The sequence below is a fragment of the Prionailurus bengalensis genome, chromosome C1, assembly GCF_016509475.1.
Source record: "Prionailurus bengalensis isolate Pbe53 chromosome C1, Fcat_Pben_1.1_paternal_pri, whole genome shotgun sequence".
Taxonomy (NCBI): domain Eukaryota; kingdom Metazoa; phylum Chordata; class Mammalia; order Carnivora; family Felidae; genus Prionailurus; species Prionailurus bengalensis.
In genome coordinates, this window is record NC_057345.1 from 214,600,034 (window position 1) to 214,625,042 (window position 25,009).

Here is a 25,009-nt window from a genome sequence, read left to right on the forward strand (position 1 = left end):
TGGGGAGGAAAAAACCTTGAGCAGAATACATTGGGGGGAAAAATCTCTACTCCTTTCTGTTCCAAATTCGTTTTCATCCCTTCCTGTCTCAACAAAAACTTTATGGAATCAACACCACCGGGGAGCGGGGAACAAAACCAAACCACCTTCTGCTCCCTTAATTCGCTGGCCGCTGGAGGGCGCTAGGCCCCTGTGTAGCAGGGCATAGAAGTCTAGCTTTTCCCCTCCTATCTCCGTCTGTGGGCTAAGAGATTACACTGCGTCTCCATGTGCGTATAGACGGTTGGCATTTACCAACGTGTATCAGTCCACCTTCTCTTGTGTAAGAAAATTTTTTTTTAGGGGCACCCTGGTGGCTCGGTTGGTTAAGAGCGTCTGACTCGATTTCAGCTCAGGTCATGATCTCACAGCTCGTGAGATTGAGCCCCGCATTGGGCCCTGCACCGACAGCACAGAGCCCTCTTGGGATTCTCTCTCTCCCTCTGTGCCCCTCCCGCCCCCTCAAAATAAATAAAATAAACATGAAAGTTTTTTTCAAACTTTAAAAAATGGGGTTATGAAAGGTCAGCAAAGGGTGGATTTGAGATGTTTGGGTGGATTAAGGAGGCATTTTGACATTTGGCTTCTCCTTTGGCACGTTTACTTGTGATGTGTTTTACTTTTACGGGTTTTGACTTTAAATTTGTTCGTTCACATACAGTATCAAATTAGTTTCAGGTGTAGAATTTAGTGATTCAAAATGCACGTACAACAGCCAGTGGCCATCACAAGTGCACTTTTTAATCCCCATCACTTATTTAACCCATCTCCCTCCCCCCACCTCCTCCCTGGTATGATCGTGATGTTTAATAGATATCTCTGCATGTAAAATGACACTTTAGAAATAAAATTTTCTCCTAATAATGACTTGAGCCCTGCCTCTTGGTGAGACAATCAGCAGAACCTGTAGGATTTTATCTGGAATTGACCTGCTCCATTGTGGACTGTTTATTTAAAATTTGTATTTTGTGTCCCTGGAAAGCTGATGCTCAGTGTTAAAAGTGAAAATTGCACAGGGGTGCCTGGGTGGCTTAGTTGGTTAAGTGTCCAACTTCAGCTCAGGTCATGATCTCACCGTTCGTGAGTTCAAGCCCCGCATCCGGCTCTGTGCTGATGGTGCAGAGCCTGCTTGGGATTCTCTCTCTCCTTCTCTCTGTCCCTCCCATGTTTGTGCACTCTCTCTCTCTCTCAAAATAAATAAACTTAAAAGTTTTTAAAGATATCATCCACTGTCTCATATTTTTCTGATAAGAATGTAGCCATTATTCTTACCCATGTTCCTTTGCAGGTAATAGGTCTTTATTGAGTGGCTGTTTTAGTCTTTGCTTTTGAACAATTCAGTTATGATGTGCAGAGGTGTGGCTTTCTTCTTGGCTCTGGGGGTTGTTTCTCATCAAATTTAGAAAATTCCAATCGTTATTTTTCAAAGAGATATTTTTCAGCTCCGTTCATTCTCTCCCGTCCTCCGTGGACTCAATTACACGTACATGAGGCAATTTGATATGGTCACTGAGGCTCTCTTCAGTTTTTTCCCCAATCTTTTTTCTCTTTGAGCTTCAGTTTGGATAGTGTAGGGGAAGTTCTGGGCTTGGAGCCCCTGTAACAACAGATAAGTTAAGAAGAGAAAAATCACACAACTTTCTTTAATGTAAGTTTTACGTGCCACGGGAGCCTTCCCAAGGAAATGAAGACCTAAGCAGTGAAGCCTAACTGTCGTTAAGTTTGACAAAGAGTGGAGAGCTGTGGGCACGCCTGGTATCCGACTCTTGCTTTCTGCTGGGGTCATGATCTCACGGTTCGTGGGTTCGAGCCCCACATCGGGCTCTGTGCTGACAGGGCAGAGCCTGCTTGGAATTCTCTCTGTCCCTCTCTGTCTGCCCCTCCCCTGCTCATTCTCTCTCAAAAAATAAAAAAAAAGAAAGAGTGGAGGGTTGTGGGAACACGTGACAGGACCAAAGAAAGAGAAGGTATGACCTGAGTTCATGCAACGGGGGCAAATCCCATTCCTTCCTCTCCTCTGGGTGTCTCTGTCTTCAGAGATAAGGGTGCTCCTTTCACCGAAGGGCCTATGACCCGCCTCAGGGAAGGTCACAGAGTCCTTCCGGAATCTGCTCTCACATTCCTTCCGCTTGAAATACTCAATATGCCAAGCTGCTGCTGTATTTCGGGGTAGCGTGTCCCAAACTCTGTCAATAATTTCTATTGAACTGTCCTCTGGTTAACTGATCCTTTCTTCTGCTGTTAAGCCCTTCTAGTGAATTTTTTGAGATATTTTGTTTTTCGGTTCTAGGCTTTCCATTTGGTTCCCTTCTTAGAGTTTTCATAGCTCTCCAGAAACACCTCCATTTCTGTATTATACATACTCCTCTTCTGAAAATTATTTAACATGTTTATGATTGAAGTCTTTGCCTTCATATTTCAATATGTGAGTTATGTGTTTATCGACTTTATGATTGCAGACTACATTTTCATACTTCATTGCATGTCTAGTAATTTTTTATTTTTTTTTTAATGTTTGAGAGAGAGAGAGACAGAGAGTGGGCGAGGGGCAGAGAGAGAGAGGGAGACACAGAATCCGAAGCAGGCTCCAGACTCAGAGCCATCAGCACAGAGCCCAACGCGGGGCTCAAACTCATGAGCTGAGATCATGACCCGGGCCAAAGTCGGATGCTTAACTGACCGAGCCACCCAGGCGCCCCTGTAGTAATTTTTTTTAAAAAGTCAGCTCTATGCCCAAGGTGGGGCTCAACCTCATGACTCCAAGATGAAGAGTCACATGCCCTACAGACTGAGCCAGCCAGGTGCCCCTAGCAATTTTTTGCTTACTGGACATTGTGGATGATGCACTGTAGAGAGTCTGATTTCTATTATCCTTCTCTGAACACTGTTGAGTTTTGTAGGCAATTAAATTCCCAACACGTCATCTTGAGCATGAGGCGGGGGCTCAGTTTCAGGCTTGAGGCTTTGTTAGGGTGAGCCTATTTTGGTTTTGCATTTTGCCCCGCGTCCTAGGCTCAGTCCTTAGGTGTGGGATGTGGCTGTTACTTCTGAAATATGGCCTTTCTAAGTCTCAGAGAAAAGCTTGAAGTGCTTATTAAAAGCCTCTAACTGGGCAGAATTTGAACTCCAAACTCTGCCTCCCCAGCACTCGGCAGCTGCTGGCATCTATAGCCAGCTCTGTTAACTTTCCAGTTGTTTTCCCCCGGGCTCGTTAGAATCTTGCCCTGTGCATACACAATGTAGGACTTGGCTGAGAATTTGAAGGCAGTTAAGTGTGCAGATCTTATGGCTCAGTGTCTCTTTTATTTTCAGGAAAATTTCCAGACTTAAACTCCAAACAGACTCCTCAGCGCAATAAGACAGGCCCCCTTTCTGATTAAACTCTGTGTCTGGGGATCCATGCTAACTCATGGGTACCCAACAGGAGAAAAGTGGTTAAACATGGATCTCACCCAGTACCCTTATCTTCTTTTTTAAGGGTGATAGACTTCTGTTTCAGTTTCTATCTGGTATTATCTGTCCAACTTTAAAAGCTGATTTATATTTTGTACAGTTTATAATTGTTAACAGAACGGTCTGTTTTCAGACACTCCATCATTACCAGAACCAAACTCCCTAACTGTATTTTAAATGCAAATACATCTTATCTAATGCATTAGTGAACACATAATTCTATCACAAAAGTTGTGCATAAATACTTTAATAAATTTACTTCAATATAATTGGTTTCCTTTGTAATCCTTTCTTTTAAAGCAAATAATCTTGAGAACGTTATTCTGAGAGGTTCAAAGTCTTTACCAGGACCCCCTACGTGCAAATGTTAAGAACTCCTGGCCTAGATTCTCTCCTGCTGCTATCACAGCTTTCCCTGCATTTGGGGGAAGGACTTTCTCCAGGGTTCCTTTGTTCATCACTTACTGAGTACCTACTGCATGTCAGGCACTGTCCTAGGCCCACGGGACAGAACAATGACATCAAGCCCCTCTACTCAGAGGTTAGCAGGGATACATGTGTGCTTTTCAGGTTTCCACGTGGAGGGCCCAGCAGTAGAGGAACTCTCCAGGCCTTTTCCCGGCGCCGCTGGGTTACCTGATCTGCGGGGGATAGCCACTGGCTCCTATCTAGAAATTGGAGAGAATGAGCCTGTTGAAAGGCTCTAAGCCAAGGGCTGCTTGCTCTTCCCCTCTCCACCTCAGCTGAGGGTCACAGCGCACACCGCTCTACTGTCTGCCCAGGTTTTCTAAGGGCGGGGAAGGAAGTTTCAGGCAGGAAGGAGGGCTCATCTGTCAAATGCTGCAAGGAAGCAAAGGGACATAAGTCACAATGCTAGGGACAAGGAGTGGGACTCAGGAGTGTGGTCCTTCTCAAAGTTTGGCAATGAAGGCAAGTGGCAACAGCTGGGTGGGGAGGTCGGGTCAGGGGACAATTCTTTTGACGAGAAAACTTTTGGCACTTTTTTAGGCTGAGGGGAAACAGATTGAGATACAAAGAGACAGTGAACCAAGCATACAAAAATGGGATACCTCTGGGAAAGGGCACAGGCCAACCATTCCATGAAATTGAGTTCTCTGTGCATTCCACAGCATCTCTTAGTGTGCTGAGTGGACTTCCTGCAGACTCCCAAGCCCCATCACGTAATCCAAGTGTAAATTTGAAGTTAAAGACACATTGGCCTAGGAGCACCTGGGTGGCTCAGTTAAGTGTCCAACTCTTGATCTCAGCTCAGGTCATGATCTTCCAGTTCGTGGGCAGAGACAGCACAGCACAGAGCCTGCTTGGGATTTTTTTCTCTCTGCCCTTCACTCGCTTGTGCGCTCTCTTTAATGTGTTAAATAAACATTAAAAAAACAAAACAAAAAAACACCACGGGGCACCTGGGAGGCTCCGTCGACTTTGGCTCAGGTCATGATCTCACTGCTGGTGAGTTCGAGCCCCACTTCAGGCTCTGCATTGACAGCTCGGAGCCTGGAGCGTGCTTCAGAGTCTCTAATATAAAATGAAACAATTAAAAAAATAAATAAAAGAAAAAAAAACACATTGCCCTGAAACGCAGCCTTAGGTTTCCACATCCTTGTGGATGTGCTGCCACCTGCTGGAAGAATGACAGAAGTGGTGACAACCATTTGCCAACGGGAGCTGCTTTTCTAAAATGGCTGCAAAACCTTCACCCGGCCCACCAACCAGGAGACCAGACCGGTGTCCGGGAGGCAAGAATTAAGACGTTTGCAGGGTTCTAGTCTAGGTACCTCTAGTTAAAGGTAAGCGTTAATGCTCCTCCTTGGCCTTCCAGGGTGACGGACTACCCTCCAACCTCCTCTCCATTCCACACAAGTCAGCACACCACCCCTGGAACAACCAGTAATAACAGGACTGGACTGTCCCCAATTTAATGGTGAGGAACTGAACAGCAGAAAGGGAGAACGAACCTTACTTTTCCACCCACATCAGGCGTATGGTGGGGCTGAGGGAAGTGCCTGAGGGAAGGCACACCATCAGCAGCATTCGCTTATTAAAGTACATGTGTACAGTGATTCTAGATTTTTATGTTTGAGACAGGAAAGGAAGAGCAGACAGGGGAACAGAAGATCCCAAGTGGGCTCAGGACCGACAGCAGAGCCCGATTTGGGGCTTGAACTCACAAACCATATCATGACCTGAGCCCAAGTCAGATGTTTGACTGCACCAGCCAGACACCCCAAGAGCAATTCTAATGGTGGAATACGTTTCTCTTCCTTCAGCAAGGGAACCCACAGACACCCCACACCTCTAAGGCTGTAAAGTCCTATTTAGTAACAGGTACTTAGGCACTGGCTGTGCTGGGCCTGGACTCATAGCAACCCTGGTCTCTGTTCCTAATGGCCAAATAACTTTTCAGGTTTATTTAAACCTCTAGGCCTGCCAGGTAGAGTAGCCAACCAGGGCAAGCACCTACACGAGAGAAGGCTGTAGGGTCACGACAACCCTAGAATCCTCCTTTACTAGGTCTCAGGAGATGCAAACACCAACCTCACAGCCCTTGCTAGCCCAGTTTTGGGACACTGTTTTGCCCGGATGCAAATTTTGACATTAGGCAGTCTGAACTCCACTGAGTGAACAGCAACTTTTGAATCCAGAGAAACACAGGCTGCCAAGCTTTTTTTTAAGTTTATCCAAGAATATCTGCTTGCTGGCTTGACCTTCATAGCAGCAACAAGCTTCCACTGGTGCGCTCACCCTCAAAGCAGGCCATCATAGCTATCCCCCATATCCACAAGACTAGCTTAAGCTGCAAAAAATATGCATACAGTTGAGATTTCCTTCACCCACAGTGAAACTCAACCAGGCCTAAAACGGACATTTACTTACAAAAACACTTTTTTGATGTTTATTTTTAAGAGAGAACATGAGCAGGGGAGGGGCAGAAAGAGAGCTCCAGGCTCTGAGCTGTCAGCAGAGCCTGACGTGGGGCTTGAACTCATGAACCCTGCAATCATGACCGGAGCAGAAGTCGAATACTTAACTGAACCACCCTGGAGCCCCTTTTCTTTGTACGCTCAACATTAAAAATGTATTATAAGAGACACCTGGGTGACTCCATTGGTTACGTGTCACAAGCGGTCCGCAGAGGCCACTTCCATCCTGTCCTCCTCTCTCTGCCCCTCCCCTGCTCTCAAAAATATTTTATTTTGCTAAAATGCAAAAGAGTTGGTTTTTTAAATATTTGAGAGCAAGCACAAGCAGGGGAGAGACAGAGAGGACCGAGAACCCCAAGCAGGCAATCCCACAAACCCCGGAGACCATGACCTGAGCCAAATCAAGATTTTTTTTTTTAATGGTTTTTAACGGGGCACCTGGGTGGCTCTCTCAGTTGAGCATCCCACTCAATTTCAGTTCAGGTCATGATCTCACAGTTTGTGGGATCAAGTCCCAGGTCAGGCTCTGCGCTGACAGCTCAGAGCCTGCTTGGGGTTCTTGCACTCTCAAAATAAGTGTTGAAACTAAAAAGTCACATGTTCTACCAGCCAGACACCCACCTACATTTTGATTTGGCACTTTGACTAGTCTAAAACAGGTGGTTAGAGTCCATGGGCTTTTTGGATGGCTGTTTTAACATCTCTGCTCCACAGCATCTAGGGGGCATCATTCAGTAATCCTGTTAATCTGCTGGCATAGACCTTGGGGCCCTTGATTACTAGTAGTGCTAGAGGGAATAAGGAGTAAATTAGTGAATACTGAATATCGTGTAATATCAGAGCCCTTACTTGGTTGGTTGAACCAGAGGTTGTTGGAAGATTTACAAAACACAAGGGTCCACCTACTGGACTTGGTTTTCTTCCCCAGGCTCACCATAATCCCCAAGCCCCCACTGGTGCATTCATCTAGCACAAATTCTATTGAATTATCGTCAATTCCAGAATCCATGCTCTCAGCTGCAGGTTTCAGGAGGCCTGACCAATGTGCTCCTAGCCCCTCTCCAGAGTACTTCTTCAGAACACCTGATCCTCAGGCCTGCAACAAACAGGATAAGCCACAGCAGATTTCCAATAAGCCTTTCAAGTCACTTTACCAACCATCTCACCAAAACTTGTAGCCAGGATACTTGAACCCAATGTAACAAGCATTTCCATGGCAGGGGGTGGGGTGGGGTGGGGTGGGGTGATCTGGAGCCACAGAGCTGGCTCTGCCACGCTCCACCTGCAGTGGTATTCCAGGAGACACTCTAGGAAGTACAAGTCTGGCACCAGAGTTTAGGACTTTTAATTTGTCCCAAAGTTGCTGAAGCAAAAATCATGATAAAACATTCTGCTTTCCTTTACACCCCCCCAACGCAAAAAAACAAAAACAAAACTATTCGTAGGAAAAAAATGGTTTTGTACATGGGAAGAAACAATATAAATTCAAAACTTACAGATAAGGATTAGCTCTATCACTCATCTCTTTAAAAAGTTTATATGAATATCCAGTCAAAACCAACAGGGTATCTCCCTTGAAATGTTATCTATACGAACTTCCAAGTAGACCACAGGACTGTATACTGTCTCGGAATGTCCTCAGAAGGCTCTGTCATTGATCAGGTAACAGAGTAAAAACCCCAGAGTCCTTTTCTTTCAAACAGAAGAGGGTAAAGACAGAGGGATGGAAGAAACTATTCAAACTTCGTCTTCTTTCCTTGTGGCTTGTGGTCTCCCCCTCCTCCTCTGCCTCCTCGGAAGCCTCCTCGCCCTAAAGGAAGCCAAGACATTGAAGAATGAGTACAAAGCAGCCAGGAGCCCTCCCCTCCCCACAGTGATCAGTGACAACCTGGAGGTTGATGCAGGAACCCTGCCCTGGGCTCTGGACACATTGTGAAGGACACGTGCCAGTGTCCAGTGCACACACAGAGGAAGCCCCAGCCTCCTTACCTCCAAAGCCTCCCCGGCCTCTGCCACCAAATCCACCTCGGCCTCCTCTGCCACCACCTCGGCCTCCAAAGCCACCTCTGCCTCCACCGCGACCTCCAAAGCCACCTTCACCCTTCGGTTTGGCCCAGTCCAAAGTAACTTTGTTTCCATCAATTTCACCATCTTCCATGGCCTCCTTGGCAGCTTTGGCATCTTCCTCACTGTTGAAGTCTACAAAACCAAACCTGAAATGCCAAATGAGATTACTCGTTATAGAAAGAACACATACCTCAAGTGCCAAGATTAACCTCACATGTTGGGACACTGATTCCACAGGAAGTAGATTTGCTCAGTGGAGGAAAGACCCAAGTGACAGAGTGAAAGACTTCCTGTGGAAGGCTGAAACTCATTTTATCGACCCCCAGAAATGTCTCACAGATCAGCAGAATATACCTCTGTGAAGACAGAGGGCAAAATAACGCTAACTGTGAATTGTCTCTTCTTCTCGTGCGAATCCATAAACTGCCACCGATCGACAGAAAGGAGCTCAGTGAGAAGGTATACTAGAAAGGAGGTCTCCGCTGCGTGGACAAGTATTTCCTTTCATCTTACCCTTTGGAGGACCCAGTCTCCCGGTCAGTGACTATCCTTGCCCGAACAGAGCCGTCGAACGATTCCTTTAATGTTTCTTCTGTGGTATCCTCAGACAGACCTTTGACAAACAAAGTTTTGGACGGCTCTACGGAAGAAAAATTGCACATTTTACCTAAAGCCACAATAACCAGATGGTAGCTTTTAATAACGTCCAGTATGGGACTACTGGCCGAGAATGCTCGGCTTAGCAGAAGCTAGCCTTTCACTTAAAAATCTCTGGAAAAAAGGCACATAAAAGCAACTTAGCAAACTAGTGCTCAATTAAAGCAAAAGGCATAGATCAATCATCTCAAGTTTATATCACCAGAGCGGCTGAGGTCCTGTCTCAGATCCTTTATGGAAAGAAGGAAAAGCAATGCAAAGACAGCAATCCCTAAACAAGCTGGCAGCTGTTACAATCACCACATAGGGCAGTAACTGTGGGCGAATGTGCTGCTGGAAGACCTCACTGGATCAGAACTTGACTATCTAGAGGAATTTTCTTGGGATTTCATCAGTTATGTTCTCAGATAATCAATCATCATATCCAGTATCCTTCACTCAGCAGCAACAGGAAACACAAACGTTCACCTCTAAACTAGACAATGACGCAGCATAGCACCGAGGAGTGCCGACCCTCAACATAACACCATGTTAAACGTAACTTACGGCTTCTTGCATTAGGTGATCCCCTGGGTCCTTGCAACTCCAGCCTGATTGCTCTGCCCTCAATTTCCCTTTTATTACAGGAATTTAAAGCTTCTTTAGCATCTTCAAATGAAGCAAATTCTATAAATGCATACCTGAGAATAATCATCAATACTTAGAGTTAGTTACCAAGCACATAAGTTGCTGGGCTGCAGACATCTAATGCCACCAAAGAGATACTTAAATGATGCTCTTTATACCCAATTTGTGAGCTAAAATGATTCAGCCTCTTAAAGCCCATAATTAATATCCTAACCATACTAATTATTTTACCCTTTAGATTTGCCATTTTGGTTCTGGGGCACTTTAATAAAAGTCGCCTTCTCAAATACTTCTTGAAGAGTTTCTTCTGTTGCATTGTAGGAGAGATTGCTTAAAACCAGAGTTTTTGATTCACCTACAAAGAAAAAAAAAAGCCAAATGAAGACTCTGAAACAATGGTTCCTAAGTTCAGTCACAGCTATACCTTATTCGAGAACTTCTACGACTGGGAAGAATTAACATGTCAATGGACATGCAGGTGGACTTCCACTTGTTACTCATACTGAGTACTTACCATGCACTATTATATTCCCATTACCTAAATATGTAAAAGCTATTTGTTTATATGTTCCTAGAACAAATATTCTAATTTAAAGGCGCATATCATCGAAGTCCTTTAAAGGGTCAAACACACAGGGAGATTGTCTATGTTCCAATGCAAAACGACTTCATACACCTCACTCAAGACACTGAATTACTACCATAGAGATACAGAACTTGACCGATCTAGAGCTACATCTGATTTACTAGTGAACTTAAAAAAAAAAAAGTAAAAATGCAAAGATGTCCCTCCATCAATCCTGGAATTCTGTAAATTCTTACCACTCCAAGTGCTATTCTTTCCACCTCTATAGTCTTGATTTTGACCCTTCTCTCCAGTATAGTACAGGGAAATAGATCGCCCATCTATCTCTGTTCCCTGCTTTTCTTCCAAGGTTTTTTCTGCATCAGCTTCTGTCTTAAATTCAATATAAGCAATCCTGCAACAGTAGAAAAAAAAGACATTAAGAACTTTAAAAAACACGGATTAAAAAAAAAAAAACCATGTTAACACAAATGTTCTAATCTCACCAACAGAACCTTGTTTCAAATGAGTACAGTAAAAATGTTCTTAAAGAACTGAAATGTTCGTTCTGGTTTCCTGCCATGTTTCACTTGTCCATTAAAATTTTCCTTCCACTACAGGTTGCCAAGCACACCTAGAAAACTTGTTCATGGTAACCCCATCTCACTGCACAACTGCTATTACTTACAGAGCTAGGTACATTTCACAATACTTTGTATATATTTGGAGTCTTTTACAATGACCCTAAAGTATGTTTTCCCACTGCCCAGGTAGGAAGTTAAGGCACTGGTTAAAGACTAGTTTGCACCAATCACACACCCAGGAAAGTGAGATCAAAATTTCTTTTATAAAATCAGAAGTACATTAATTTTAATGGAAGTCGACATTCCTTACACACAAAACATACCCTTTACTCTTTCCATCCTTGCTGACTAATCTGATTTCCACAGCATCTTCAAATACTTCTTTTAATTCATCCTGAGTAACTTTGTAAGGCAGATTTTTAGCCAAAAGTGTTCTTGCGTCTCGATCTAGGTTAAAAAAAAAAAACCAAACAAATGAAGTGTATTGCTTGAAAGACATACTCTCCCCTCCCCGAAGAACTAATGGAAAAGTTCTGTTCAACAAATAATTTGAGATCCTACAATATACAAGGCATGTACATATACGTACACCCACTTATACACGGCACGGAAGTATAGAGATGCAGCAAATGGCAAAAACACAAGCTGCTGTCACCAGTGAAATCAAATTGCGTGTTGGATACTCACAGCAGTGCTCAAACTAAAACAGGTGCTAAATACTTTTTGAATTAAGATTACGAACATACATTTTGAAACATGACAAAGAGAGAAAAGATAAAGAACACAAAAAGAATAGTTAGGATCTAATCTAGTTCTATTGAGGAAAGACCTCTATTAACCAATTCTTTTTTAAAGAAGTGTATTCTTGCTCGGGAATTTAGAAAACCGGCAAGCAGTACATTTATCACTTGAACTCATTTAAACCCTCACATTATAAGGAAACCAATAAAAGTTAAACTATTTACCCTGGCCAACTAGCTCCCGACTAGATATATAACCATTAAGAAGTTAGAGGTCAGTTATCACAATTACCCAGTCTTACATACCTTTCTTACTGTCTTTTCCCTTTGGTTTTTCTAGTTTAATTTCATTGCCAAAGACTTTTAAACCAGTGAGTTCCAAAGCTTTTTCCAGATCTTCAGCAGATTCAAAATCCACATAGCCAAACTTCCTTTAAGACAGTAAGATGAAAAATGCAAAATTACGAATGAGGGGAAAAAAACCCCATGAAAACATGACTACACAATCCCTTCCGGGCAAGCAAAATGTGACGATGTGATGATGCAAACAAGAATTAAGCAAAGAAAAACCTATGGTCTTAACAGAAGTCAAGGCTCTATTAAACTGCTGCTATAGAGCAAGGTATCAGGGAACTGATGCAAGTTCACCTTTGAGGTCTGTATTAGCCATACTGCTCCTAACAATTGATACTAACAGCAATCAAAAGAACCTGGTTTAGGGGCTCCTGGGTGGCTCAGTTGGTTAAGCGTCTGACCCTTGGTTTCGGCTCAGGCCATGATCTCACAGCTTCCTGTGCTCGAACCCCACACTGGGCTCTGTGCTGGCAGCTCGGAGCCTGCTTGGGATTCTCTCTCTCCCTCTCTTGCTGCCCCTCCCCCACTTGTGCTCTCTCTCAAAATAAATGGAAGTTAGAACCATTATATCTCTTCAAATCCAGTAGTTTCAGATCTTTCTAGAAACCTAAGATTCAAATCTTGTAACTTACTAAAAATTAACGCTGTAACAAAATGTAAGGGAGATTTTAGAAACTTCAATTTGGGATTGTATGTTTTGATAATTTAGTAACTTAACTCATTAATGTCTAATATTTGAGAACTTACAAATCCAGGAGTAATGTGCAGAATTCCTCCATACTCACCTAGACACACCAATTCTGACATCCACAACAGCAAGATCATTTTTAGCAAAAATATCACTAATGCCTGTTTTTAATTCAGGAGCAGATTTGCTGAAATTCAGGTTTCCAACAAAAAGATTGAATGATGTAGTTGGTTCTGTACCTGTACAAAGCAGGAATTCAAATTAGTCTATTTATAAAGTATGGCATGAACTTAAATTTCCAGTGTGAAATTTCTACACAGAGCACATCAGACATCACAATATCACATCAGGCTTCAGTATTAAGTCCCTCTGCTGTTCATCACTTGTGCAATGAGGTGCCACACCCTTCCCCTACCCCCCATTCTGCAAGTTACCTTCTACTTTCTGTTTCTTGGCTTCAGGAGCCGCTTTCTGTTTGGCCATTTCCTTCTTTCGCTTTCCAGGTGCTTCTTTAACAGGCTCTGTACACAAGATTTTCAACACTCTGTTACCAGTGAGTAGTCACACACACTGAAGTGCCTTTTCTTTCCCCCAAGTAACCTCTGTAAGTTTTATCACTGTACTTCAGAATCTAACTTGATTACCTTCTTCTTCTTCTTCTTCCTCCTCCTCCTCCTCCTCTTCTTCCTCATCATCATCCTCCTCTTCCTCATCATCCTCCTCATCTTCATCCTCATCATCCTCCTCCTCATCTTCATCTTCAGCTGCACTCTTGGCCTTCACAGGAACGGCTTTTGCAGGGATTTTCTTTCCTTTGGCTGGTGTGGTCTCCATAGCTTCTTCTTCAGAGTCTGAAAGAGATGCAACTTACTCAAAAACTCAAGAGAATTCTCCCCAAACCAACTTTAGTTCTTGGAAAATCTAAAGGAAAAGAAATGCAATCCTATCAACGCCACCGTGCTTAGCAGTTACAGAAAGGAGTAAACAGATCTGTTGGAAGCAAATCCCACCTTATGAAAAATACTCACAAAATAGGCCATTTTAAACATTTTCTCAGGGGCAGGCAATCATTTTGGGTGACTTAAGACTTCTGTACCACAGACAACCCAGAAAATCCCTGGGAGGATTTTCATTTAACTCCTAGACCGTCCTGGAATGTGTAGCATTACTGCCAAAACCTCACCTCTAATGCACCTTCTAAAAACTAGTCCGGAAACAAAAGAACTCCTTACCATCGTCATCCTCATCCTCATCCTCTTCCTCATCCTCATCATCTTCCTCCTCGTCGTCGTCGTCCTCATCATCTGAGGCAGGGGCAGCAGCGGCGGCTTTCATCACTGCCGGCTCGAATTCATCCTCCTCTTCTTCCTCCTCTTCCTCATCCTCCTCGTCACTGTCCTCGTCATCTTCCTCATCACTGTCTTCCTTCTTGGCATTCTTCCCATTCTTTGCTCCCTTGGCTGGGGTGGCTGCTCCTTTCTTACCAGGAGTTGCTACCAATGCCTTGCCCGGGGTGGCTCCCTTCTTGCCAGGTGTTGCTACTGCTTTGGCTGGTGCAACGGTTTTTTTGGCTGGTGTGGCTGCTGCCTTTTTGCCAGGGGTGACAACTGCTTTCTTGGCTGGTGTGGCGACTGCAACCTTTTTTGTTGGGGAAACCATCACCTTCTTTGCTGGAGTTGCGGCAGCCTTCTTGCCTTTTTTCTGAGGAATGATAACCTGAAGAATAAATAAAACCAAACATAAATCTGTTTCCAATCCCGAAGAGTGCCTTGGTCCCATGAGCAAGTACTAAATTCTCACACTGGTTCTGGCTCAAGACCACACGCATTAGATGTATGTTAGTGTGTTAAACTACAGGGCCATGACATTGGGTCCTCCCATGTGCCCGAAGTCACAGCCTTCTTCTTCAGATAAAATACAATACTGAAGCATAAGAAACTGCTCTTAACAGTTAAAATACCTCTGAATTCCTGTACTTCATACATTCTAACTGCATTTAAAGTGGCACAGCTTAATATGGACTCTGACAACAGTCAGTTTGGATCCTACCTGCCACTTTAACAGCCTTAGGAAAAGCTTAAAATAACTTTTAAGCCTCAACTTTTTTTTCCTCGTCTGTAAAGGATAATAACATCAACCTCTCATACTGTTAGAGAGATTATGAGTTGGCATATCTATTAGGAGTCTTGCACGCAGAAAGCGCTACTTGTTAAGTACTACTTAATCATTTAGGATTCTTACAGTGGGTGCTGGTATAAAAAGCTCATTCTTAGAACTAGAAAATAAAATGAGTAACAAATAGACTGGACAGTCAACCCTTGCAAAATTAATAAAGAGTGAGCATCTTAAGCTTGATAAAAACTTCCATTCGTCTACCTTAATTTTACACTCAAAGCCACTTTTTGCTGCTAGTTTCATCAGGTAATGAATTAACAGTAAAACCTTTATCAAATCCTCAACAAATCTAGGCAAAAATATAGGGATTAGTGGTCTTTACAGTGAGCAAACAGTAGCCAGGCATGTTACCAGGTTAACACAGAGAGGTGGCCACCCTCAACCCACACCAAGACGTTAACAGTAACTAGTATCACACAGCTCATAATCAATCCTGCTTGGAGGCTAGGAAAGGATCTGGTAAGGCTAACCGAGACCTGAAAACAATGCTCAGCAATGCCACTTACTAGACACTTAACAGTCCAGGCTGTTTATTCATCCAGTGTGTTGGCCTAACATACTAAAACTAGAAAAATGTCACGATTTAATACAACATATGGCACCAAGCCCTACATAGAGCACAGGAAAAGGAGACTCTAAATCTTTTCTGTCAAATTCATTCAAATACTTACCCTGTATCTCAACATGCCAATGAAGAGCTTGGGAAACAATCTCCGCAGACCATGGATGAATGAATATAATCTTATTTTTGCCAGTATTTTCAGACATTTGATACCACCTGTTTTAACTCTCCATTTCGTAGTTTAACACAACTCGGCATGAAGCTATATATAATTACCTCTTCTCCACTGCTATCATCATCTTCATCTTCTGACATTTCCTCATCTTCACTGTCTTCTTCTACCTCCTTAGGGGGAGGAGCCATTTTCTTGGGGTCACTTTGATTTTTACCAGCCTAAAACAAACAATTAGCACATCACACCTCCAACATCTCAGACCATATTTTCCCATCATTCTTAAGCGTAGTAAGCCACCTCCTTTTTTTAAATCCGCTTTTCAGACTGCTGGATAAAAATACTGACACGTGAACTACTAGGTAAACTAGTACTGAGGTCAACGTTAAAGCGGTAAGACTCTTGAGCCCCGCTCCCCCATTTTCCCTGTGATTTACAAACATCACGAATGGTTTTAACAGTACAGACAACTGGCCCATTTTAACGGCCAACAACCCACAGCTCTTTACCGCGTGGGGGGAACTACCTTAAAAAAGCCTTTGGTTAATTCTGGCACCACAACCTACACTCTCGCCTGAATCCAAAGTCGGGGTGGTGAGGGTCTTTAAGACAAGTTTTCAAAAAACCACGCTCGCCCTTACAACCTTCGCTCTTCCGAAGTTCTTTCCCGTGGAAACCCCGCCCCTTCCAGACCCGGCGGAGCCACGTGAAGATACCGCGCAGGTCACCATGTGCGCGCAGCACAGCATAAAAAGCACGAGGCAGGGCATCCTCCTGGAGCCCACCTCGTACCCGCCCGTCTGGCCGGAGCCGACATCCTGTAGGCCGCAGGCCCTCCGTTTAAAGCAGTCCCGCCTCTCCCCAACTCACGGCCAGGTCCCCTCCGCAGACGCCGGGACACACGCGGCGCGGCCCACGTGGCGGGCCGCGCGCTGGGGCACGTGCGTCAGGAGGCGGGGCCCCGCTTCGGCCCGTCGCAGGAGTTTGGCATCATCCCTCCACCCCAAGGCCCGGCGCCCCCTCCCCACTCAGTCTCGAAGTCTTTCCGCCCCACCACAACCACCCGCGGAACCTGCCGAAGCCCTTCACCTCGCCACCGATTAGCCAAAAAACGCGAGACCTCCCCGCTAACCGCGCGAGATTTCCCGCAGCATGGCGCCCTCGAACGCGCCCGGGACGGCGCGCAGGCCCTCCTCCTCGCGGCGCCGCGCGCGCCCTCCTCAGAAAGCAGGCCTCGACGTCCATGCTTGCGCAAGCAGGCTTCTTACTTTTGCGAGCTTCACCATGATGGCGGCGTAGACCGGCGGAGTGTGTGGCGGGCGAGTGGCGCAGACGAGTCCAGAGGAACCCAAGCGACGGCGATGGCGGCCGCTGGTACAGAATATCCCGGAGCACGTATGCTTGGCTGCCAGCTAGAGCTCGAGACTGAGGCGAAAGACTGAGCCTGCCCAGTAATCGCCTCTGGAAAGGCGACGACGGCGTCCTCGTGACTCCGTCTCGGCCAACCAGAGGTTGCGTCCATCCTATGGACCAATCGCGAGCCTCTACCCAAGAACGGCGCGAGGCGGGGCGCAGGCAGGAGTGGGCGGGCCGAGGCGGGCACGGGAGGGGGAGGGGATTCGGTGGCGGCGCCCTGGGGGCGGGATTCGCTTTGTGCAAGGCCGGCTCTGATTGGGTGGTAGGCGCGCGGTTCCTGAAGAGCCTCTTCGCTGCCCGCGCTCGCGGCGCTTGCGCCGTGGGACTGACGCTTTTGGCGCCGCTAGTTCCCGAGACGCGGGCGGCTGCATATGGGTAGTCTCAGGTACTTGACCGTGTCGGTGTCCTGTCTCCTCGGGGGAGGGGTCCGTGGAGATCTTGGGCGACCCCACGAGCGGCTGCAGCCCGCTCTCCACGCTGAGCCGCCCGGCGGCCGTGGAGAGAGTAGTTCGTCCCCATTTCCCTGCTGATGAGCCCGAGACCTCCCGAAATAAAGGGACCGCCAGGTTCACAGCGCCCGCGTAGGAGGCGCACTTCAGCCTGGCCCGCCAATGAACCCGAGCCAGAAAATCCCCGTCTGCAGGTGATTCTCTCCCAGGCCACGTGCCTGAAGCTGCCTCCTAAGAGCTGTTAATAAAGACAGTCGCCTATGTCTGTGAACAGTGCACAAACATTACATTTAGTGTCAAGTAGCCTCATGAGCTGGGTATTTCTCCCAACGAGAAACAAGACCGGAGAGATAACTTTCTGGTGGTCACCGGGCATTATAACTGGGGTGGGGAGAGGAACTTGGTGAGGCCAACCACAGGCCAACCCTTTGACCACTCACAAGTTCCCCTTTTTGTTATTTGGGACTAAAACATAAATTAAAATGTGACTTAGAAGTCAGTCTCACCAAATGGTCCAGGAGTTAGTCAAAAGAGGCAAGGAAAGGTTTCCTCAATGGCAGAGGCACAGGAGGTTCTTTGGGTGGTGCTTTTGCCAGTTCTGATGGGTCACTGCGGGCAAATTTAGTTGGTGCCAAACTTGACCCAGAGCACTTCCTTCAGTATAGAGCCTGCCTAGGATATATCCTGGGCGTCTGGTATCTAAATGTCTCTGCAGGGTTGCCTGGGTGGCTCATTCGGTTAAGCTTCCAACTTCTGCTCAGGCTCAGGTCATGATCTCACGGTTCATGGGTTCTAGCCCCGCATCGGGTTCTGTGCTGACACCTCCGAGCCTGGATCCTGCTTCAGATTCTGTCTCTCCGTCTCTCTCTCTCTCTCCACCCTTCCCCCCTCAAATAAATAAACACTAAAAAAAATTTTTTTAATAAAAATAAACGTTTCTGCAAAACCAGGATACCTTCAGCTATGATGATATTTCCACAATTGAACTGATGTCCAGAGTTGCCTCTGGAGATCCTAATTAAAGAGGTTTGAATTGGGGACCAGGATTTTGTATTTTAACAAGGGCCCATGGGGATTCTTAGGGAGCAATCAAGTTATTTTGCAATGCTTAACTAGCATACTCCTGGGACTGAGTGTGTAGGAAACCCACAGCTAGCCACTGGGGCTCTGATTAGGGAGGAGGTTGGGGCCAGTTCTGGGGTCAGCACCCTGCTTTTCTGACCTATGGAGACCCCCTGAGGAAGTTCATATTTTGAACTCTGGGATGGGGACCAAGGGGACACTTACTGGGTTATGGGGGACAAAAAGAACAGCATGGGCCCAGACATGGTGGAATAAGAAGACTCTGGTGTTTTCAAGCAGTTTGGCACAGAGCAAGATTAGGGGACTCAGAGGAAGAGCCTGGAGAGATGAGAGATGAGAGGTGGGCATGATCAAGTGACAATATTCTACAACTATTGGTGTGGCTGGCTTCTTGTCATTCAGATCTCAGTTTATATCACCTCTTAAGAGGTGATCATCCTTGACCCTCCAATGAAAGGTATCACTTGGGGACTCCCTATCACATCCCCCTAATTGAGTCATCTGCAAGTACTTATTACTGGCATTTTTCTTGGCCGTTAATTGTCTGTTTGCTCCCTCCCTGGCCATGAGAACATAGACTTTGTTGTCTGCTGTATTCCTGGCACCTAAAGCATTGCCAGACACAGTAGAGGTGAAAATTATTTGCTAAGTGAATGAGTGAATGATTCGGGTAAAAGAAGTAATGGGACGATTCAGTGTTGTTTAGTGTTCAAGTGCCTTGCTTTGGAATCAGTCTGGGATAGAAAAATAGTAATGCTTAGTATTTATATAGTGTTCCCCGAGCTCCAAACACTATTCCAGTTCTTTGCATATTGATTCATTTACTTTTACAAGAAAGGTGTCTCTGTTTTACAGAACTAGGGCATAGAGAGGTAAATTAACTTGTCCAGGGTCACACAGCTAGTAAGTAGAGCAGCTGGGACCCTACTCTGTCATCCCAGGTGCTTTACCTATGAAATGGGGATAATAATAGTACCAGCCTCTTGGGTCATAATGTGTATTAAGTGAGATGCTGCTTGTACTTTTCGAGAGCACATACTAAGCCCTCAGCCCTCAACTAATATTAGCTATTGTTATTATGGACAGATTTGGTGACCCAAATAGAGGAAGGGAGGATAATTTACCCATTATCTGTTGAGTGTGTGTGTGTGTAAGTGGAGTGATACAAACAGGGCCATAGGTTTTGGAGGAAGCTAATGAGTTCAGTGTGGGACATGTTGCGTGCATGAGGGATCCCCGTTGTTTCAGACAGCTGGCTCTGCAGGAATGGTCACGTAGCCACAGACACAGGTGGTATGAGGAACATGCCCGGAATAGCAGCTAGAACAAGGAGAGGGGAAGGCTGGGCAGCCCAGGCCCGGTGATGAGAGACATCTCGGAGTGGGAGAAGCCCCAGAGGCAGAAGCAGAGCTAAGAGGGGAGTTTTAGAAGCCAAGGGATCAGCGGGTTTCAAGAAGAAAGAAAGAACAGTGCCCAGTGCCATAAAAGGGTCAAATGAGGTGAGGTCTGAAGGAGTCTGCTGGATTTGGGACTGAGAAATGATGGAGATCTTGGCAAGACTTGTTTCAGTGTGCTGGGGGAGAAGCCACACCGCCCTGGACAGAGAACTGGCAGCGCTAAGTGCAGGGTGCCTGTGTAGGAAACACTCCCGGGGGAGAGAAGTGTTCCCTCTACTGATGCTGCTGGAAGAGGGAAATGAACGTATCTGTACAGCCTGTGGGGAAGAGCCGGTAGAGGGAGAGATGATAGGTCAGAAAGGAAATGAGAGGACAAGATTCGGTGAGGAAGAATTCTTGAATAAAGGGGCTGGTCACCCCTTGATATAGACCAGTTTGAGAGTAAAGGTAAGAGCACCTATGTAGCTACCCAGTAAGTGTAAACCAAAATGTAGGCTGAGGGGCGGGGGCAGCAAGGCTTAACTGTCCGTCTGGTGCAGTGAGTGCCTCCTGAGTGCCCAGACAGTGCCTGGTGCATAAAAGATGCTTAGTAAAAGGGCATCTGGGTGGCTCAGTCGGTTAAGCATCCACCTTCCGGCTCAGGTCATAATCTTGCAGTTTGTGAGTTTGGGCCCCCTGTCGGGCTCTGTGCTGACAGCTCAGAGCCTGGAGCCTGCTTCCGATTCTGTGTCTCTCTTTCTCTCTGTCCCTCCCCTGCACGCACTCTGTCTCTCTCTTTCTCAAAAACAAACAAATGCTAACAAAAATAAATTTTCTTAAAAAAAAGGTGCTTGGTAAATATCCACTCAATGAATGGAGTGTGGATGTGAGAATCATGGTAGCTCGTGTCTGTTGTCTTCTAAAGGAGAGGGAGGGGGTGGGATGGGAGTTTATAGAGCAGAGAGTAGTAGCAGAAAAGGAGCCACCCAGGTGCCCCCAAAATAAAATCTTTAAAAACAAAAGATATGCAAGGGAATGTAAATTGGCGCAGCCACTATGGAAAACAATATAGAGGCTTCTCAAAAAATTAAAAAGTAGAACTACTGGGGTGCCCGGGTGGCTCAGTTAAACGTCCGACTCTTGATTTTCACTCAGGTTGTGATCTCACAGTTTGTGAGATCAAGCCCTGCGTGGGCTCTACGCTGACAGTGTGGAGCCTGCCTGGGATTCTGTCTCCACGCCCCCTCTCAAAATAAATAAATAAATAAATAAATAAATAAATAAATAAATAAATAAACATTAAAAAAAAATAGAACTATCATATGATCTAGCAATCCCATTTCTGGGTATATTTCCAAAGGAAATGAAAACAGGATCTCAAAGAAATGTCTGCACACCCATGTTCATTGCAGCATTATTCACAATAGCCAAGATACGGAAACAACCTAAGTGTCTGTCAATGGATGAATGGATAAAGAAGATGCGATATATATATATATGTATGTATGTATATACATACATACATATACATATATATGTATATACATACATACATATACACATATATGTATACATACATATACATACATATACATATATATACATACATATATATTTATATACAATGGAATATTATTCAGCCATAGGAAACAAGGAAATCCTGCCATTTAGGACAACATGGATGGACCCTGAGGTCATTATGCTAAGTAAAGTAAACCAGACAAAAACAAATAATGCATGTTATCATTTGTATGTGGAATCTACAAAAAACAAACAAACAAAAACAAAAACAAAAAAACCCTCCTAGAAACAGAGTAGAAAAGTGGTTGCCAGGGGGTGGGGGTTTGAGGAAATAGGGAGAGGTTGGTAAAGGGGTGTATGCTTTCAGCTAGAAGATGAAGGTCTGAGGATCTAATGTAAAACATAGTGACTATAGTTGGTAATACTGTATTGATAATATTGTATTGTATAACTGAAATTTGCTAAGAACAGAACTTTCATGGTCTCACCAAAACAGGAAAGACAAGTATGTGAGATGACGCATGTCATCAATTAACCAATTGGGGGAATCCTTTCACGATGTCTATGTACATGGAATCACCACAATGCATACACTTTAAATATCTTACAATTTTAAATGTCAACACTGAAATTAAAAAGAAACACAGAGCATCTGAAAATAAATTAAAAAATAAAAGGTGAGTAAACGCCACGTGAAATAAATTGCTTATAGCCAGCACGAGGCAGAGCAGACCATTGCTTTGAACACAGGATGATGCCCTTCAGGGTGGACCTCCCTAGCAAGGCCCAAATACACTGGACCTTGGATGAGGGGAAACTGTAGTCGGAACCTGCAACCTGAACCTGGTGGCAGATATGAAATATGAAATATTGCCTCTTCACTCTGATCTTCTGCCTCTGTGTTTTTCATCTATTAAACGAAGGCAGGGATTATTTTTCCCTTTTCCAAGGATACGGCTAAGTATGTTTTTAATGTTTATTTATTTTTGAGAGCGAGAGAGCACGTGCGAGCATGAGCGGGGGTGCGGCAGAGAGGAAGTCACAGAATCTGAAGCAGGCTCCAGGTTCTGAGCTATTAGCACAGAGCCCGATGTGGGGCTCGAACTCACAAACCACGAAATGGTGACCTGAGCCTAAGTCGGACGCTTAACCGACTGAGTCACCCAGGCACCCCAATATGGCTAATTATTAAAAGTAAAGCAAAGGCAGCTCAGATCCATGTCCTTGGGGATTCTAAATCTGAAATTCTGGAAAGGAAACCTTAGCTACCCAAATACCCAGAAACTTAAGTAAGGCTAACTCCAGTTTTATTCTCTTGCTGCTGGAATCCCAATGCTCCCTAACCTCTCCATCTATCCCTAACCTGTAACTGGAACCACAGGACCTACCCAGAGTAGAGTAACAGCAGCACAGGGGTTTTGTTTCCAAGTGCTGCCTTTTTTTTTTTTTTTTTTTTAGTTTTCTAAAAATGACTTCTTTATTTGTTGTATTGCAAAGCACACACATGGTATAAAGTTCAAAAAGATACACAGTAAATGGTCTCCTCCCTCCCTGTCCCCCGGCCACCCTGTTCCAACACAAGTGCCAGCAGTAGCCTCTTGCATATCCTTCCAGATTCGACCAATGCATTTACAAATAGACACGTATTTATTATATTTCACACAAACGCTATGTGCATACTATACACTCATCTGAACTTGGCCTTCTTTTTTATTAACTAGCCCTCTCTTGTAACTCGCATCGGTGCACGCAGAGCGGCCTCATTCTTTTCAAGAGCTACAGGGTGTGCCTCCTGTGGGAGGATCCTTTATTTAACCATTTGTCCTTATTGCTGGACATTTGGGGTTGTTTGCTGTATGTTTCCACAACAAGGCCGCCACAGTAAATAAACTTTTTACGTACTTTATTTTGCACATATACAGTTGTATCTGTAGAATAATTAAATGTAGAACAGTGGGGTCAAAGAGGACAGCCTTTCACATTTTGGTAGGTGCTCTCCCAAGTGTGGCCTTTGGTTGGAGTTCTTGGAGGCAGCTCCAGCCAGGGGTGATCCCCCCTGTCTGGCTGGCTGGGGTTATCTGCTGCCCCCGGAGCTCCAGGGCTGAGACAGCACTGTACATTTTTGCAGAGGAGGGATGAGATGGGAGAGAGGTGTGAGGTCACCACTTCCACTGGGGTATCACTCTAATTCTTTACCTTGAATTTTCTTTTTTTAAATATTTTCTTTTTTTTAATGTTTATTTATTATTGAGGGGGAGTGGGATAGAGGATCCGAAGCTGGCTCCGCGGTGAGAGCTCTCTCCAACAGAGAGCTGGATGCGGGGCTCGAACGCACAAACTTTGAGATCGTGACCTAAGCAGAAGTTGGAACGCTTAACTGAGACACCCAGGCACCCCTCCTTGAATTTTAATACTAGGCGTCTGACCAACTTCTGACAACAGCCTAGGGCCTGGGGTACTGCCTTGAACAGCCAGTGGCCACCTCTTCTACCCACTGCCTGGCACAGCCCCGTTACCAACCCCCACTCCCACTGCACCTGTCTGCACTGAGGTGCCCACTCTGAGCATCCACGGGCACTTCTGCACCCCGAGGCCCAGTCGGCCACAGTGAGCCTCACATCAGCACAGGGGTCCCACAGCGCAGCGGAGGAAGTCTATGCATCTTCAGAAGGATGAACTCCAATTCCCAGATGCGGCCTCCAGGAACCCAATGCCTCAGTCAGGCTCCAACCAGCAAAGAAAAATTGCCTCAGATATTTAAAACAGAGGGAGGTGTGTGTGTGTGCCTGTGTGGTGTGGTGTGTTTTAAAACAGAGTTTAAAGCAGGGAACTGGTTGACTGAATTGCCGAGAAGGCAAATGGGGGTGTGAGGCACAAGCAGGAAACTGCTGCCACCCTCAGCCCAGGGGCCCGTGGACGGCTAGGCCACTGAAGGGAAGGCCACGGTGGAGTGATCAGGGCAGATGCCCAAACCAGAGGGTCAGCGCTCTGAGTAGGGGGAGGGGAGGGAAGGGTGCAAGGCAGCAGAGGGCGCCCTACTGGCCTTGAGAGGAATTCGCAGCCTCAACTCCAGGGCTCCAAGCTTGCTGTGAAGAGCGGAAGACGAGCAGAGCCAACTTCCCTTTAGCAACCCAAACCCTGCTTCTGCCTTTTTCTGTTTCGTGGGGCCTTCAGATGCTGTCCAGAACTCTTCCTTCCTCGCTAGGCCTTGCATGGTGTTTAGGCCAGTGTCCCCATGTGTGAGGCGACCTGTGCAAGGAAGCCACCTAGCCTTTGTCTTCTCTCACAGCCCGGAGCCAGGCCTCAGCTCCCACCTCACCGGTGGCCAGCCCGCCCCCAGGAGGGATCCTGTATGACAACCATCTTGTTCCCAGCAGGGCCCAGAAAGTCTTCCTGGAGCTCCCAGGGCTCATGGGCTCTCATTCCCACCTCCCTAGCACCTACCCATGCCTCGTCTCTCCCGGGCCCCCCACCTCCCTCCTCTCACTCTGGACTGTTACCCTACCCTCCACTTCACAGAGAAAAACAGACCTCCCCAGGGC

General features: G+C 45.7%; 1 protein-coding gene and 3 non-coding genes across 5 annotated transcripts; all 4 read right to left on the reverse strand.

The window, feature by feature from the left end:
• Nucleotides 1-7,760: 7,760 nt before the first annotated feature.
• On the reverse strand, nt 7,761-17,544 carry NCL (nucleolin). 2 transcript variants are annotated; one of them, XM_043578148.1, is made up of 14 exons: nt 16,891-17,544; nt 15,727-15,843; nt 13,946-14,429; nt 13,358-13,564; nt 13,148-13,234; nt 12,811-12,952; nt 11,978-12,102; nt 11,255-11,378; nt 10,605-10,762; nt 10,014-10,137; nt 9,702-9,835; nt 9,012-9,138; nt 8,421-8,644; nt 7,761-8,241 (listed from the first exon to the last, which is right to left on the reverse strand). In XM_043578148.1, the coding sequence occupies exons 1-14, from the start codon at nt 16,906-16,908 to the stop codon at nt 8,165-8,167; spliced, it is 2,148 nt and encodes a 715-aa protein (XP_043434083.1). In that variant the 5' UTR covers nt 16,909-17,544; the 3' UTR covers nt 7,761-8,164. The 2 variants fall into 2 exon arrangements, with proteins under 2 accessions (XP_043434083.1, XP_043434084.1); XM_043578149.1 differs by lacking the exon at nt 16,891-17,544 and adding an exon at nt 16,493-16,612.
• On the reverse strand, nt 8,825-8,959 carry LOC122482325. Its single transcript, XR_006297114.1, has one exon. It is a non-coding gene; the product is annotated as a small nucleolar RNA SNORA75 (small nucleolar RNA).
• Nucleotides 9,502-9,582, reverse strand: LOC122482346. The gene has a single exon (XR_006297133.1). It is a non-coding gene; the product is annotated as a small nucleolar RNA SNORD20 (small nucleolar RNA).
• Nucleotides 13,035-13,103, reverse strand: LOC122482338. Its single transcript, XR_006297125.1, has one exon. It is a non-coding gene; the product is annotated as a small nucleolar RNA SNORD82 (small nucleolar RNA).
• Nucleotides 17,545-25,009: the final 7,465 nt, after the last annotated feature.

Bases quoted from the DNA above. Each gene is read 5' to 3' on its own strand.
- NCL (XM_043578148.1), bottom strand. The intron at 12,953-13,147 runs GTAACTTGCAGA...TGCTTTGTACAG, and splicing joins CAAGAAACAGAAAGTAGAAG to GTACAGAACCAACTACATCA. The intron at 12,103-12,810 runs GTGAGTATGGAG...ACTGTCTTAAAG, and splicing joins GTCAGAATTGGTGTGTCTAG to GAAGTTTGGCTATGTGGATT.